At 47.1% G+C, this 14,024-nt stretch overlaps 1 protein-coding gene across 14 annotated transcripts in view; it reads left to right on the top strand.

The window, feature by feature from the left end:
• scrib (scribble planar cell polarity protein) overlaps window positions 1-14,024 on the top strand; it is a 482,984-nt gene that overhangs the window by 64,711 nt on the left and 404,249 nt on the right. For all 14 annotated transcript variants that reach the window (XM_041183767.1, XM_041183772.1, XM_041183773.1 and 11 more), the window contains exons 3-6: window positions 2,596-2,674; window positions 3,143-3,232; window positions 3,432-3,488; window positions 5,633-5,696. In XM_041183767.1, the coding sequence (XP_041039701.1) occupies window positions 2,596-2,674; window positions 3,143-3,232; window positions 3,432-3,488; window positions 5,633-5,696 (290 nt within the window). The remainder of the gene's footprint in view (window positions 1-2,595; window positions 2,675-3,142; window positions 3,233-3,431; window positions 3,489-5,632; window positions 5,697-14,024) is intronic.

Genomic DNA, 14,024 nt, shown 5'->3' on the forward strand with positions numbered 1-14,024 from the left:
GTGTGGGGGAGACAGGGTGTGTGTGGGGAGACGGGGTGTGTGTGGGGGGACGGGGTGTGTGTGGGGGGACGGGGTGTGTGTGGGGGTGGGGGGGTGGGGTGTGGGGGGGTGGGGTTTGAGTGGGGGTTGGGGGGACGGGGTGTGTGTGGGGGGGGGTGGGGTGTGTGGGGGTGGTGGGGGGGCGGGGTGTGTGGGTGTGGGGGTGGCGGGGCGTGGGGGGGTGGCGGGGCGTGGGGGGGGTGTGTGTGGGGGTGGGTGTGGGGGTGGGGTGGTGGGGCTTGTGGGGGGGGGGACGGGGTGTGTGTTGGGGGACGGGATGTGTGTGGGGGTGGGGGGGTGGGGTGTGTGGGGGTGGGTGTGGGGGTGGGGGGGCGGTGTGTGTGGGGGTGGGCATGGGGGGGGTGGGGTTTGAGTGGGGGTTGGGGGGACGGGGTGTGTGCGTGGGGGGCGGGGTGTGTGTGTGGGGGGGGGGTGGGGTGTGTGGGTGTGGGGGTGGCGGGGCGTGGGGGGGGTGTGTGTGGGGGTGGGGGGGTGTGTGGGGGTGGTGGGGCGTGGGGGGGGTGGCAGGGCGTGGGGGGGGTGTGTGTGGGGGTGGGGGGGTGTGTGGGGGTGGGTGTGGGGGTGGGGGGGCGGTGTGTGTGGGGGTGGGCATGGGGGGGTGGGGTTTGAGTGGGGGTTGGGGGGACGGGGTGTGTGTGGGGGGGAGACGGGGTGTGTGTGGCGGGCTGTGTGTGAGGGAGTCTGTGCGGGAGGGAGGTTTTTATAACAAATGGCAATGGTTTAATGGTTTCATGGTTGAATTCAATTATTGAATTCAAATTTCACCATCTGCCCTGGTGGGTTTCAAACCCAGGTCCTCCGAGCAATACCCTGGGTCTCTCTGGAATATTAGCCCAGCGATAATACTACTATACCGCTGCCACCCCATAAATGCACTTACGCTGACCCTCCCACCAAACCCTTCTGTGCCCAGCACATTTACACTGACCCTCCCTACCCACTCTGATGCCCCTCAGTACCCAGCACATTTACACTGACCCTCCCTACCCACTCTGATGTCCCTCAGTACCTCATCACCTTAGCCCAGTTGAATCAGGCTGATTCCCCAGGCCTGGACTGGGATTCTAATGGGATCATGGCCTTTGTGGTTTAGTTCTTCACATTCATTCATGCACTTTAAAAAAAAAAAATCATTCTCAGGTTGTGGGTGTCCCTAGCTAGAGCAGCATATACTGCTCATCCCTAAATGACTTGAGAAGGTGATGGTGAGTGCACTTGAACTGCTGGTGGTAGCAGCTTGAAACAGCGGTCTGCCATTTCCAAACCAACCGTGTGGATTTGGGACTGATGTCATGTGTCAGACTGCGTCAGGGCAGAGGGTTTCCTTTCCGCCAGACCATTAATGATCCCAAAGTTTTCCGATTATTTTCACTGACACTAACTTTTCATTTCCAGATTTTTGTGTTTTTTTTTAAAATCAAATTCAAATTCTCTCATTGCCTGGATCACTAGTCTATGTTGCTGATTACTAGTCTACATTGTGTGACAGGGTTTGTGCTTCCTTTATTTCTTTGCCTGGTTAAAAAAAATTGTAGAAACATAGAAAATAAAAGCAGGAGTAGGTCATTCGGCCCTTTGAGCCTGCTGTGCCATTCAATTTGATTACAGCTGATCCTCTATCTCAACGCCATACCCCTCTCTCGCCCCGTACCCCTTGATGCCTTTAGAGTTCAAAAATCTGTCTATTTCCTTCTTAAATATATTGTGACTTGGCCTCTACAGCTTCCGTAGTAAATAATTCTACAGGTTCACCACCCTCTGATTGAAGAAGTTTCTCCTCATCTTAATCCTGCCCTGTATTCTGAGACTGTGACCCCTTGTTCTAGACCCTCCCAGTCAGAGGAAACATGATTGCTGCATCCAGTTTGTCCAGCCCTGTCAGATTTTATGTTTCAATGAGATCCCCTCTCATTCTTCTAAACTCCAGTGAATACAGGCTGAGTTGACCCAATCTCTCCTCATACGACAATTGGTGTTTGCTATACAATGTGCTCTTGCCACCTATCCCCACCCCATGCATCTGCAGATCCTGCCATCTCTCCCCCCCCCCCCCAACCCCAGTATTTGGGAATCTGCAGTGATAATCTGACTGGCACCATTTGGTGATGGGATGTGGGTGTCATTGGCTTTTTTGCCTATCCCTAATTGCCCTTGTTCAGAGGGCAGTTAAGAGTCAACCACATTGCCCGTACACGCACGTGCGCACCCATGCCCATGGAGTCACATGTAAGCCAGACCAGGTAAGGATGGCAGATTTACTTCTCTAAAGGATGTTAATGCATCAGATGGGTTTTTATGACAATCGGCAATGGTTTCGTGGTCATCATCAGACTTTGAATTGCAGCTTTTTTTTAAAATCAAATTTCACCATCTGCTGTGGTGGGATTTGAACCCGAGTTTCTGGAATACAAGCGCTGTGAAAATACCACAATGCCACTGCCTCCTTTTGTGTATTGCTGAATTTCCTGTCCGTAGGAACCTCCTGTCAAGACAGATATTAATGTAGGGAGATCTTTGCTGCTTTTGTCTCCACAGATATCCCAGAGATTCCTGAAAGTATTAAATTCTGCAAGTCTTTGGAAATAGCTGATTTCAGTGGGAACCCCCTTTCCAGGTACAGTGATACTGCTTCAAGAGTCATCCAAGAGGCACTGACACCTGATTTGGCCGGCACAGACTGAAGAGGGGGAGGGTGAAGGGAAAGACCTGCTGAAAGGACACTTTTTTTTTACTGACTGCTGTGCAGTGTAGCAAAATGTGTGTCCAGGGACCAGGTGGGGAACTCATCCTAGCAGAAAATGCAGGACACAGTTGGATAATTCCCTAGAAAAACATTTGTATATGAAAGTATCCAAAACATGAACACTTTCTCCACACTGCAACCTGTCGGGGGTGCCTAGGATTCCAGTCTTGTCCTGACGTGGTATCTGCTTCAAATTAAACCAAAATGATCTGCTGGGTCCACCTCGCTAAGCGTGCCCCCTGGTCCATCACGGCTCCCCCGACAGTTCACTGCGGCCCCTCAGTCCACACTTGCCGCCAAAGCAATCCCTCTCACATGCTCGCGTTGTCTGTCTTGCAGGCTGCCTGATGGATTCACACAGTTACGGATCCTCGCACACCTCTCTCTGAACGACGTCTCCCTGCAGTCTCTGCCGAACGATATTGGGAAGTAAGTGACCTTCCCTATGCAGGCATTGGTGACAAATACAATTTGTAATGTGACTATCCGATTAAAAATCGACTGGAGAAACTTGGGTTAATCTCAGCCTGGCAAGGGTACTGTGACTGGGGTGGAGTCTGTGTCTGGTTGATTGAATGAATGTGTTCAGTTTGCTATCACTCTCTCTCTCTCTCTCTCTCTTCTTTAGCTTAGCAAACCTGGTAACACTGGAACTTCGAGAAAACCTGTTGAAGACACTGCCAACGTGAGTAGCTGTGGAATAACTTGCTGTCCATTTTGTGTTTTGCCTTTTCATACTTAGCACAAAGGAAGATGGTTGTGGTTGTTGGGAGGTCAGTCATCTCAGCTCCAGGACATCACTGCAGGAGTCCCTCAGGGTAGTGTCCTATGGCCCAACCATCTTCAGCTGCTTCATCAATGACCTTCCTTCCCATCATAAGGTCAGAAGTGGGGATGTTCGCTGATGATTGTATAATGTTCACCATTTGCAACTCCTCAGATACTGAAGCAGTCCATGTCCAAATGCAGCAAGACCTGGACAATATCCAGGCTTGGGCTGACAAGTGGCAAGTAACATTCACGCCACACAAGTGTCAGGCAATGACCATCTCCAACAAGAGAGAATCCAACCATTGACCCTTCATGTTCACTGCCATTACCATCACTGAATCCCCCACTATCAACATCTGGGCGTTACCATTGACCAGAGACTGAACTGGACTAGCCATATAAATACTGTGGCTTACAAGAGCAGGTCAGAGGCTAGTAATCGTGTGATGAGTAACTCACCTCCTGACTCCCCAAAGCCTGTCCACCATCTACAAGGCACAAGTCAGGAGTGTGATGAAATACTCCTCACTTGTCTGGATGAGTGCAGCTCCCACAACACTCAAGAAGCTTGACACCGTCCAGGACAAAGCAGCCCGCTTGATTGGCACCACACCCACAAACCTTCACTCCCACCACCACCGACGCACAGTAGCAGCAGTGTGTGTACCATCTACAAGATACACTGCAGGAATTCACCAAGGCTCTTTCGACAGCACCTTCCAAACCCACAACCACTACCATCTGGAAAGACAAAGGCAGCAGAGACATGGGGACACCACCATAACTGTGTTCGTCTCCACAGATGCTGCCAGACCTGAGTTTTTCCAGGTATTTTTATTTTTGTTTTGGATTTCCAGCATCCGCAGTTTTTTGCTTTTATCACGGGAACACCACCACCTGGAAGTTCCCCTCCAAGTCACTCACCATCCTGACTTGGAAATATATCGCTGTTCCTTCACTGTTGCTGGGTCAAAATCCTGGAACTCCCTTCCTAACAGCACTGTGGGTGTACCTACACCGCATGAGCTGCGGCGGTTCAAGAAGGCAGCTCACCACCACCTTCTCAAGGGCAACTAGTGATGGGCAATAAATCCTGGCCCAGCCAGTGAAGATCACATTCCATGAATGAATAAAAAAAAGTCTCTGCTCTTTAATCACTGGTGATGCCAGGCTGTCAGTGTTTTCTTCTGGCCTTTCCTAATTTTCCCTATTAGTGGCTTAAAAAGCATGCTGCCTCTTATCTCCCCATCTCTGTCTCTTCCTCACCCAGCTTCCTACACAGATTGTGGGAGCCCTTCACATTTAAACAAGTTGCCTTGTGTTTGAAGAGGATACATATAACAGTAAGCAGGTTTATGGGTTAGTTTATGATGGTGTCTGAATGTTTCACTTATCGCAAAGTGCCTCACAGCCAGAGAGATTCTTTGTGAAATACAGTCACTTTGCTCACTTAGTTAAATTCAGGAGCTCATTTAAACACAGCAAGATCTCAGCAAGCGTGAGAGACATGCCAAATTGATCATTAGTTGAAGGAACCTTTGGCTGAGACATTGAGAGAAATCACTGTTTCTTCCTGGTAGGCTCAGTACACTTTGTAAAGCTGTATGAAGCTCCAGATAGAGAGGAGTGAGGTCCATTTCCCAGAATCAGAGAAATTTACAGTATGGAGGGAAGGAGGCCATTCAGCCCAATTTGAGATCACTGGCCAATAAGCACCATTCAGCCTAATCCTGCTTTCAAGCTCTTGGTTCGCAGCCTTGTAAGTTAGGGCACATCACCTGCATATCCAAGTACTTTATCAATGTTATTGAGGATTTCTGGCTCGGCCACATCATCGTCCTCTCCGTTGCTCCCCATGCCCCCAAGACCTCACATTGTCTGTCTCTGTGTCTCTCCCCTTCTCTCTCTCCCCTCCTCTCCCCCGCATTTTCCCCCCCCTTTTCCCCCTCCCTCCTCCCTCCATTGTGCGTGCTCCTTCCCCGTCTATGGGTCCTCCAGAGGCCTCGGCTCCTGGTCTGCAATTCTCTATTAATTCCATATGTTTTCTTTCTCTTGCAGATCCCTATCTTTCCTGGTGAAGCTGGAGGAGTTGGATCTTGGCAGCAATGAACTGGAAGTGCTGGTAAAGAATCAGTTTGCTGCAATTTGTCAATGTACATCTCTGTACTCGGATCCTCTGGGAACACACACACACACACAGTCCATGTTTAATATGTAATCCGTTTAAAAAAAAGCCTCACACCACGATCTTACTGCTGTCCTGTCCTAGTTTTTTCTTTGGGGGATGCCACAAGCATGCATGCAGCAGAGCTAAGCGATCCCACAACCAACGGATTGGTGGTCCTGCCAATCCAGTTGTGAATGGTGCTGGACTCTGGAGGCGGCTACGCTAACATCCCATCCATAATGACGGAGGAGCCCAGCTCATCAGTGCAAAAGACAAGTCTGAAGAATTTGCAACCAACTTTAGTCAGAAATTCTGAGCGTATGATCCATCTCAGCCTCCTCCTGAGATGCACAGCATCGCAGATGCCAGTCATCAGTCAATTCAGTTCACTCCACATGACCATTCCTTATTTAGAAAAGAGTGCAAGGATAAGCCCAGTAACTTCAGACCAGTCAGTTTAACTTTGGTGGTAGGGATCTTCTAGAAACAACAAAAGGCCCAAGCTAATATTCACATGGACAAATGCGGTTTAAATAGGGAAAGCCAGTGTGGCTTTCTCAATGGAAAAATCATGTTTAACGAACTTGCAGGAGTTTTTTAAAGAGCTAGCAGAGAGGGCTGATGAGGGCAATGCTGTTGATGTAGTGTACATGGACTTCCAAAAGGCGGTTGGAGCAGTGCCACATAACGGGCTTGTGAATAATGCTATAGCTTATGGAATAGAAGGGACAGTAGCAACATGAGTACGAAATTGGCTGAGCGACAGGAGACAGAGTAGTGGTTAATGGATGTTTCTTGTGCTGGAGTATGTTTTTAGTGGATGCCCCAGAGTCACTGTTGGGGCTCTTGCTTTTCCTGATCTATATTAATGACCTAGACCTTGGTATACAAAGAACAATATCAAAATTTGCAGATGATATAAATTTTGGAAGCATTGTGAACGGTGAAGAGGACAGTGTAGAACCTCAGAAGGACATAGACAAATTGGTGGAATGGAAGGACAGGTGGCAGATGAAGTTCAGTGCAGAGAAATGTGAAGTGACTCATTTTGGTAGAAAGAAGATGGAGAGACTAAACAAAATAGGGAGTACAATTCTAAAGGGGGATGCAGGAGCAGAGGGACATTAGTGTATACCTGCATATGTCATTGAAGGTGGCAGGACAGGTTGAGAGAGTGGTTAATAAAGCTACAGTATCCTGGGCTTAATTAATAGGGGCATAGAGTACAAGAGCAAGAAAGTTATGTTGAAACAAAAACAAAAATAGTTGGAAAAACTCAGCAGGGTTGACAGCATCTGTGGAGAGGAATACAGTTAATGTTTCGAGTCCATATGACTCTTTATCAGGTTATGTTGAATTTGTATAAGACGTTCGTTTGGCCACAGTTGGAGTATTGTGTCCAGTCCTGGCTTCCGCACTTCAGAAAGAATGTGAAGGTAATCGAGACAGTGTGGAAAAGATTCATGAGAATGGCTTCAGCAATGAGGAACTTCAGTTATAAAGATAGATTGGAGAAGTTGTGACTGTTTTCCTTGGAGAAGAGAAGGTTCAGAGGAGATTTCAATGAGATATTCAAAATCGTGAAGGGTCTGGACAGAGTAGATAGGATTGAGAATGAGAGGGCACATTAAAATAATTAATAAAAGAAGCTACAGTGATAGAAGGAAAATCTTCACGCAGTGAGTGGTTAGGGTTTCGAATGCAATGCCTGTGTGTGTAGTGGAGGCAGACTGAACTGAAGCATTCAAAAGGGAATTTGATTGTAATCTGAAAGGAAAGAATGTTACGGGGAGACAGCAGGAGAATGGCATTAATGAATTGCTGATTTGAAGAGCCTGTGCAGACACAATGGGCCAAATAGCCGCCTCCTGCGCCATACCATTTCTGTGGTTCTGTGATATCAAGAAATGGCTAAACAAACCGGATAATGCATAGGCCCGGTTTTCTGTAACATTCCTGTAATCATGCTGCAGACTTTGCTCCAGAACTTGCCACGCCCTTAGCCAACCTGTTCCAGTGCAGGCACAACACTGTCATCTACTTGGCAATATGGAAAATTACCTAGGTATGTCCTCTCTACAAGAAGGACAAATCCAACCTTGGCAATTACTGCCCAGTCTACTCTCAATCATCAGCAAAGTGATGGAAGGTGTCATTGACAGAGCTATCAAGCGGCACTTGTTTAGCAATAATCTGCTCACTGATGCTCAGTTTTGGTTCTGCCAAGGATCTCATTACAGCCTTGGTTCAAACAGGCAAAAGAGCTAAACTCCAGAGGTGAGATGAGAGTGACTGCCCTTGACATCAACGTAACATTTGACGGAGTGTGACAATAAGAACCTGAGCAAAACTGGAGTCAGTGGCAATTGGGGGAAACATCTCCACTGATTGGGGTCAAAGCTAGCACAAAGGAAGATGGTTGTGGTTTTTGAGGCCAGTCATCTCAGTCGCAGGACATCACTGCAGGAGTTCCTCAGGGTAGTGTCCTGGGCCCCACCATCTTCAGTTACTTCATCAATGACCTTTCCCACAACATAAGGTCAGAGTTGGGGATGTCCCCTAATGATGGCACAATGTTCAGCACCATTGGCAACTCCACAGTTGATGGAGCAGTCCGTGCCTGTATGCAGCGAGACCTGGACAACATTGAGGTTTGGGCTGGTAAGTGGCAAGTAACATTGATGCCACACAAGTGCCAGGCAATGATCATCTTCAACATGAGCCTCTAACCATCTTACTTACAGAACTATGGGTGTACCAACACCAGATGGACTGCAGCGGTTCAAGAAGGCAGCTCACCGCCACCTTCTCAGGCAATTAAAAGTGGGCAATACGTGCTGGTGATCCTCATGTAAGGACATAAGAAATAGGAGCAGGAATAGTCCATTTGGCCCCTTGGCCAGCTCTGCTCTTCAGTATAATCTTGGCTAATCTGATGGTGGCCACAACTCCCCTTTCTTCCTGTCTGTGCCCATAACCCTCTTTTTTAATTCATTCACGGGATATGGGCTTCGCTGGCTAGGCCAGCATTTATTGTCCATCCCTAATTGCCCTTGAGAAGGTGGTGGTGAGCTGCTGCCTTGAACCGCTACAGTCTATGTGGTGTGGGTACACCCACAGTGCTATTTGGGAGGGCGTGACACAAAGATGATTGAGAGTAGACTGATGAGGCGGTAATTGGCTGGGTTGAATTTGTCCTTTTTGTGTACAGGATGACATACCTGGGCAATTTTACACATAGCCGGGTAGATGCCAGTGTTGTATCTGTACTGGAACAGCTTGGCTAGGGGCATGGCAAGTTCTGGTGCACAAGTCTTCAGCACCATCTCCAGAATATTGTCAGGGCCCATAGCCTTTGCAGTATCCAGTGTCGTCAGCTGTTTCTTGATCACACATGGAGTGAATCACATTGGCTGAAGACTGGCCCCTCTGATGCTCGGAACCTCTGGAGGAGGCCGAATTGGATCATCCACTCGGCACTTCTGGCTGAAGATTGTAGCAAATGCTTCAGCGTTATCTTTTGCGCTGATGTGCTGGGCTCCTCTATCATTGAGGATGGGGATATTTGTGGAGCCTCCTCCTCCAGTGAGTTGTTTAATTGTTCACCACCATTCACGACTGGATGTGGCAGGACTGCAGAGCTTAGATTTAATTTGAGGGTTGTGGGATTGCTTAGCTCTGTCTATCACATGCTGCTTATGCTTTTTGGCACGTAGGTAGTCCTGTGTTATAGCTTCACCAGCTTGGCACCTCAGTTTTAGGGTATGCCTGGTGCTGCTCCTGACATGCCCTCCTGCACTCTTCATTGAACCACGGTTGATCCTCTGGCTTGATGGTAATGGTAGAGTGGGGGATATGCCAGACCTGAGGTTATAGATTGTGTTCAGATACAATTTTGCTGCTGCTGATGGCTCACAGCACCTCATGGATGCCCAGTCTTGAGTTGCTAGATCTGTTCGAATCTATCCCATTTAGCACGGTGGTAGTGCCACACAACACGATGGAGGGTATCCTCATCGTGAAGGCAGGACTTTGTCTCCACAACGATTATGTGGTGGTCACTCCTACCGATACTGTCATGGACAGATGCATCTGCGGCAGGCAGGTTGGTGAAGATGAGGTCAAGTATGTTCCCACACCATCTGCCGCAGACCCAGTCTAGCAGCTACGTCCTTTAGGACTTGGCCAGCTCGGTCAGTAGTAGTGCTCCGAGCCACTCTTGGTGATGGATATTGAAGTCCCCCAACTGGAGTACATTCTGCACCCTTTCCACCTTCAGTGCACCCTCCAAGTGATGTACAACATGGAGGAGCACTGATTCATCAGCTGAGGCAGGGCGGTACATGGTAATCAGCAGGAGGTTTCCTTGTCCATAAAACCATAGAAAAGTTACAGCACAGAAGGAGGCTATTCGGCCCATCTTGTCCATGCTGGCTGGAGGACACCCAGATTCCCTTTCTAATCCCCCCTTCCTGCACCTGGCCCATAGCCCTGCAGATTATAGCGCTTTAGGTGCAGATCCAGGTACTTTTTAAAAGAGTTTAAAGTTTCTGCCTCTACCACCAACTTGGGCAGCGAATTCCAGACACCCACTACCCTCTGTGTAAAAAAAGTTCTTCCTCATGTCCCCCCTACACCTTCTGCCACTTATCTTGAATCTATATCCCCTGGCTCTAGAATTCTCTATCAAGGGAAACAATTGGATCCTGTCCGCTCTATCTATTCCCCTCATAATTTTGTACACCTCAGTCAATTCACTTCTCAGCCTTCTTTGTTCTAAGGAAAATAACCCCAACCTATCCAATCTCTCCTCGTAGCTACACTTTTCTAACCCTGGCAACATTCTTGTAAGCCTCCTCTGCACTCTCTCCAGAGCTATTACGTCCTTCCTGTAATGTGGTGACCAGAACTGCACATAATACTCCAGTTGTGGCCTCACCAGTGTTTTATACAATTCCAACATTATATCCTTACTTTTATAATCTATACCTCTGCCAATGAAGGAGAGCATTCCCTATGCCTTCTTTACAACCTTGTCTACTTGAACTGCTGCCTTCAGGGACCTGTGTACTTTTACACCAAGATCTTTCACTTCATCTACCCCCTTAGTATATTCTCATTTATTGTGTAATCCCTAAGTGTTTGACCTCCCAAAATGAATGACCTCACACTTCTCTATGTTAAAATCTATCTGCCACTTTACACTCCACCAACCCATCTATATCGTTTTGGAGATTATGGCCAACCTCTACACTATCTACTACTCGGCCAATCTTTGTGTCATCTGCAAATTTCCCAATCGTGCCTCCCATGTTCATGTCCAAATTGTTTGACCTTGTTTGACCTGATTCCATGAGACTTCATGGGATCTGGAGTCGATGTTGAGGATTCCCAGGGCAACTCCCTCCCGACTGTATACCACTGTGACGCTACCTCTTCTGGGCCTGTCCTGCTGATGGGACAGGACATACCCAGGAATGGTGATGGTGGTGTCTGGGACATTATCTTACAGTAAGATACATTATCTGTAGCAGGGTATTGCAAGGAGCAGTGCTGGGACCAAAGCACTATCACAACCTATGTGAATGATTTGGATGTGAGGACCAAATGTAATATTTCCAAATCTGCTGACGACACAAAACTAATTGGGAATATAAGTTGTGAGGAGGACGCAAGGAGGCTTCAAGGGGATTTGGACAGTCTAAGTGAGTGGGCAAGAACATGGCAGATGCAATATAATGTGAATAAGTGTGAAGTTATCCACTTTGGTAAAAAAAACAAAGGCAGATTAATCCATAAATGGTGAGAGGTTGGAAAGTGTTGATATCCAAAGGGACCTGGGTGTCCTTGTTCATGAGTCACTAAAAGCTAGCAGGCAGGTGCACCAAGCAATTAGAAAGGCAAATGATATGTTGGTCTTCATCACAAGGAGATTTGAGTGCAGAAGTAAAGATGTCTTGCTGCAAATGTATAGAGCCTTGGTGAGACTGCACCTGGGGTATTGTGTACAGTTTTGGTCTCCTTATCTATGGAAGGATGTATTTTCCACAGAGGGAGTGCAACTGAGGTTCGCCAGTCTGATTCCTGGGATGGTGAGGTTGTTTTATGAGGAGAGATTGAAGACACTGGGTCTGTATTCTATAGAGTTTTGAAGAATGAGAGGTAATCTCATTGAAACTTAGCAAATCCTTACAAGGCGTGACAGGATAGATGTAGACATGGTGAGGAAATGGCTCGGGTTCTATTTACGAGGTTACTGATAAGGCCAATGTTTTTTTTATCCATTCATGGGATGCAGGCTTCGCTGGCTGGGTCAGTATTTAGTAACAATTTATTAATAAGAAAAATGCAAGTGGTAGGAGGTTAGGTGTTATTCCATTAAAGACAAGTTCCTCATGGAGCCCAGCAAGGATGTTTGTGAGAGCTGGAACAAGAGAAGACCATAGAAACACAGAAAATAGGAGCAGGAGTGGGTTATTCAGCCCTTAGAGCCCGCTCCGCCATTCAGTAGGATCATGGCTGATCCTCTACCTCAACACCATACTCCTGCTCTTTCCCCATATCCCTTTAGAATCCAAAAATCTTATCTGTTTCCTTCTTAAATATATTCAGTGACGTCTGTCGTGGGGGAGTTATTAGAATTGATCATTAAGGAGGTTATAGCTGGGCGCTTAGAAGACCTCAAGACAATAGGGAAGAGTCAGCATGGTTTTGTGAAAGGAAAATCATGTTTAAACGATTTATTGGAGTTTTTTTGAAGGAGTAACATGCGCAGTGGATAAAGGGGAGCCTGTAGACGTGCTGTACTTGGATTTCCAGAAGGCATTTGATAAAGTGCTACGTCAAAGATTATTAAGGAAAATAAAAGCACATGGTGTAAGGGGTAACATATTAGCCTGGATAAAAGATTGGCTGGCTGGCAGAAAGCAGAGCGTATACATAAATGGGTCTTTTTCTGATTGGCAGGATGTGACGAGTGGAGCCCCACAGGGGTCTGTACTTGGGCCTCAACTTTTTACAATTTATATCAATGGCTTAGATGACGGGAATGAAGACATGGTGGCTAAATTTGCAGATAACACAAAGATAAGTCAGAAAGTATGTTGTGAAGAGGACATGAGGTTGCAGATGGATATAGATAGATTGAATGAGTGGGCAAAGATCTCGCAAATGGAGTTTAATGTGGGAAAATGTGAAGTTCACTTTGGCAGGAAGGATAAAAAAGCAGAGTATTACTTAAATGGAGAATGGTTGCATAATCCTGAGAAGTAGAGGGATCTAGGTGTTCTAATACGTGAGTCACAAAAAGTTAGTATGCAGGTACAGCAAGTAATTAAGAAGGCTAATGGAATGCTATCCTTTATTACGAGAGGGATAAACATAAAAGTAAGGATGTTATGCTTTAGTTATACAGGGCATTGGTGAAACCACAGATCGAATAGTGTGTGCAGTTTTGGTCTCCTTATTTAATATTAAGGAAGGGTGTAAATGCATTTGAGGTGGTTCAGAGGAGGTTACTAGATTGACACCTGGAATGAGTGGGTTGTCTTATGAGGAAAGGTTGGACAGACTGGGCTTGTTTCCACTGGAGTTTAGAAGAGTGAGGGCTGATTTGATTGAATGGCCTTGACAAGGTGGACTTGGAAAGGATGTTTCCTCTTGTGGGTGGGTCCAGAACTAGGGGGCACTGTTTTAAAATTAGGGGTCGCCCTTTTAGGACAGAGATGAGAATTTTTCTGAGGGTTGTGCGACTTTGGAGTTCTTTGTCTCAGAAGGTGGTGAAGACTGGGCCATTGAATATTTTTAAGGCAGAGAAAAATAGATAGATTCTTGTTAGGCAAGGAAATCAAAGGTTATCAGGGTTAGATGGGAATGTGGAAATTGAAACACAGCCATGATCTTAATGGTGGAGCAGGCTTGAGGGGCTGAATGGTCTACTCCTGTTTCTATTTCTTATGTTCTTAATCGGCCCAGTCTCTCCTCATATGAAAATCCTCCCATCCCAGGAATCAGGCTGGTGAACCTTCGCTGCACTCGCTGTATGGCAAATATGCCCTTTCTTAGGTAAGGAGACCAAAACCGCACACAATACTCCAGGTGTGGTCTCACTAAGGCCCTGTACAGCTGCAGCAAGACACCCTTGCTCCTGCACTCAAGTCCTCTTGCAGTGAAGGCCAACATACCATTTGCCTTCATAACATCTTGCCGCACCTGTATGCTTGCTTTCAGTGATTGGTATACAAGGACACCCAGGTCCCTTTGTACATCACTTTCCAATCTATC

The sequence above is a fragment of the Carcharodon carcharias genome, chromosome 3, assembly GCF_017639515.1.
Source record: "Carcharodon carcharias isolate sCarCar2 chromosome 3, sCarCar2.pri, whole genome shotgun sequence".
Classification (NCBI taxonomy): Eukaryota; Metazoa; Chordata; class Chondrichthyes; order Lamniformes; family Lamnidae; genus Carcharodon; species Carcharodon carcharias.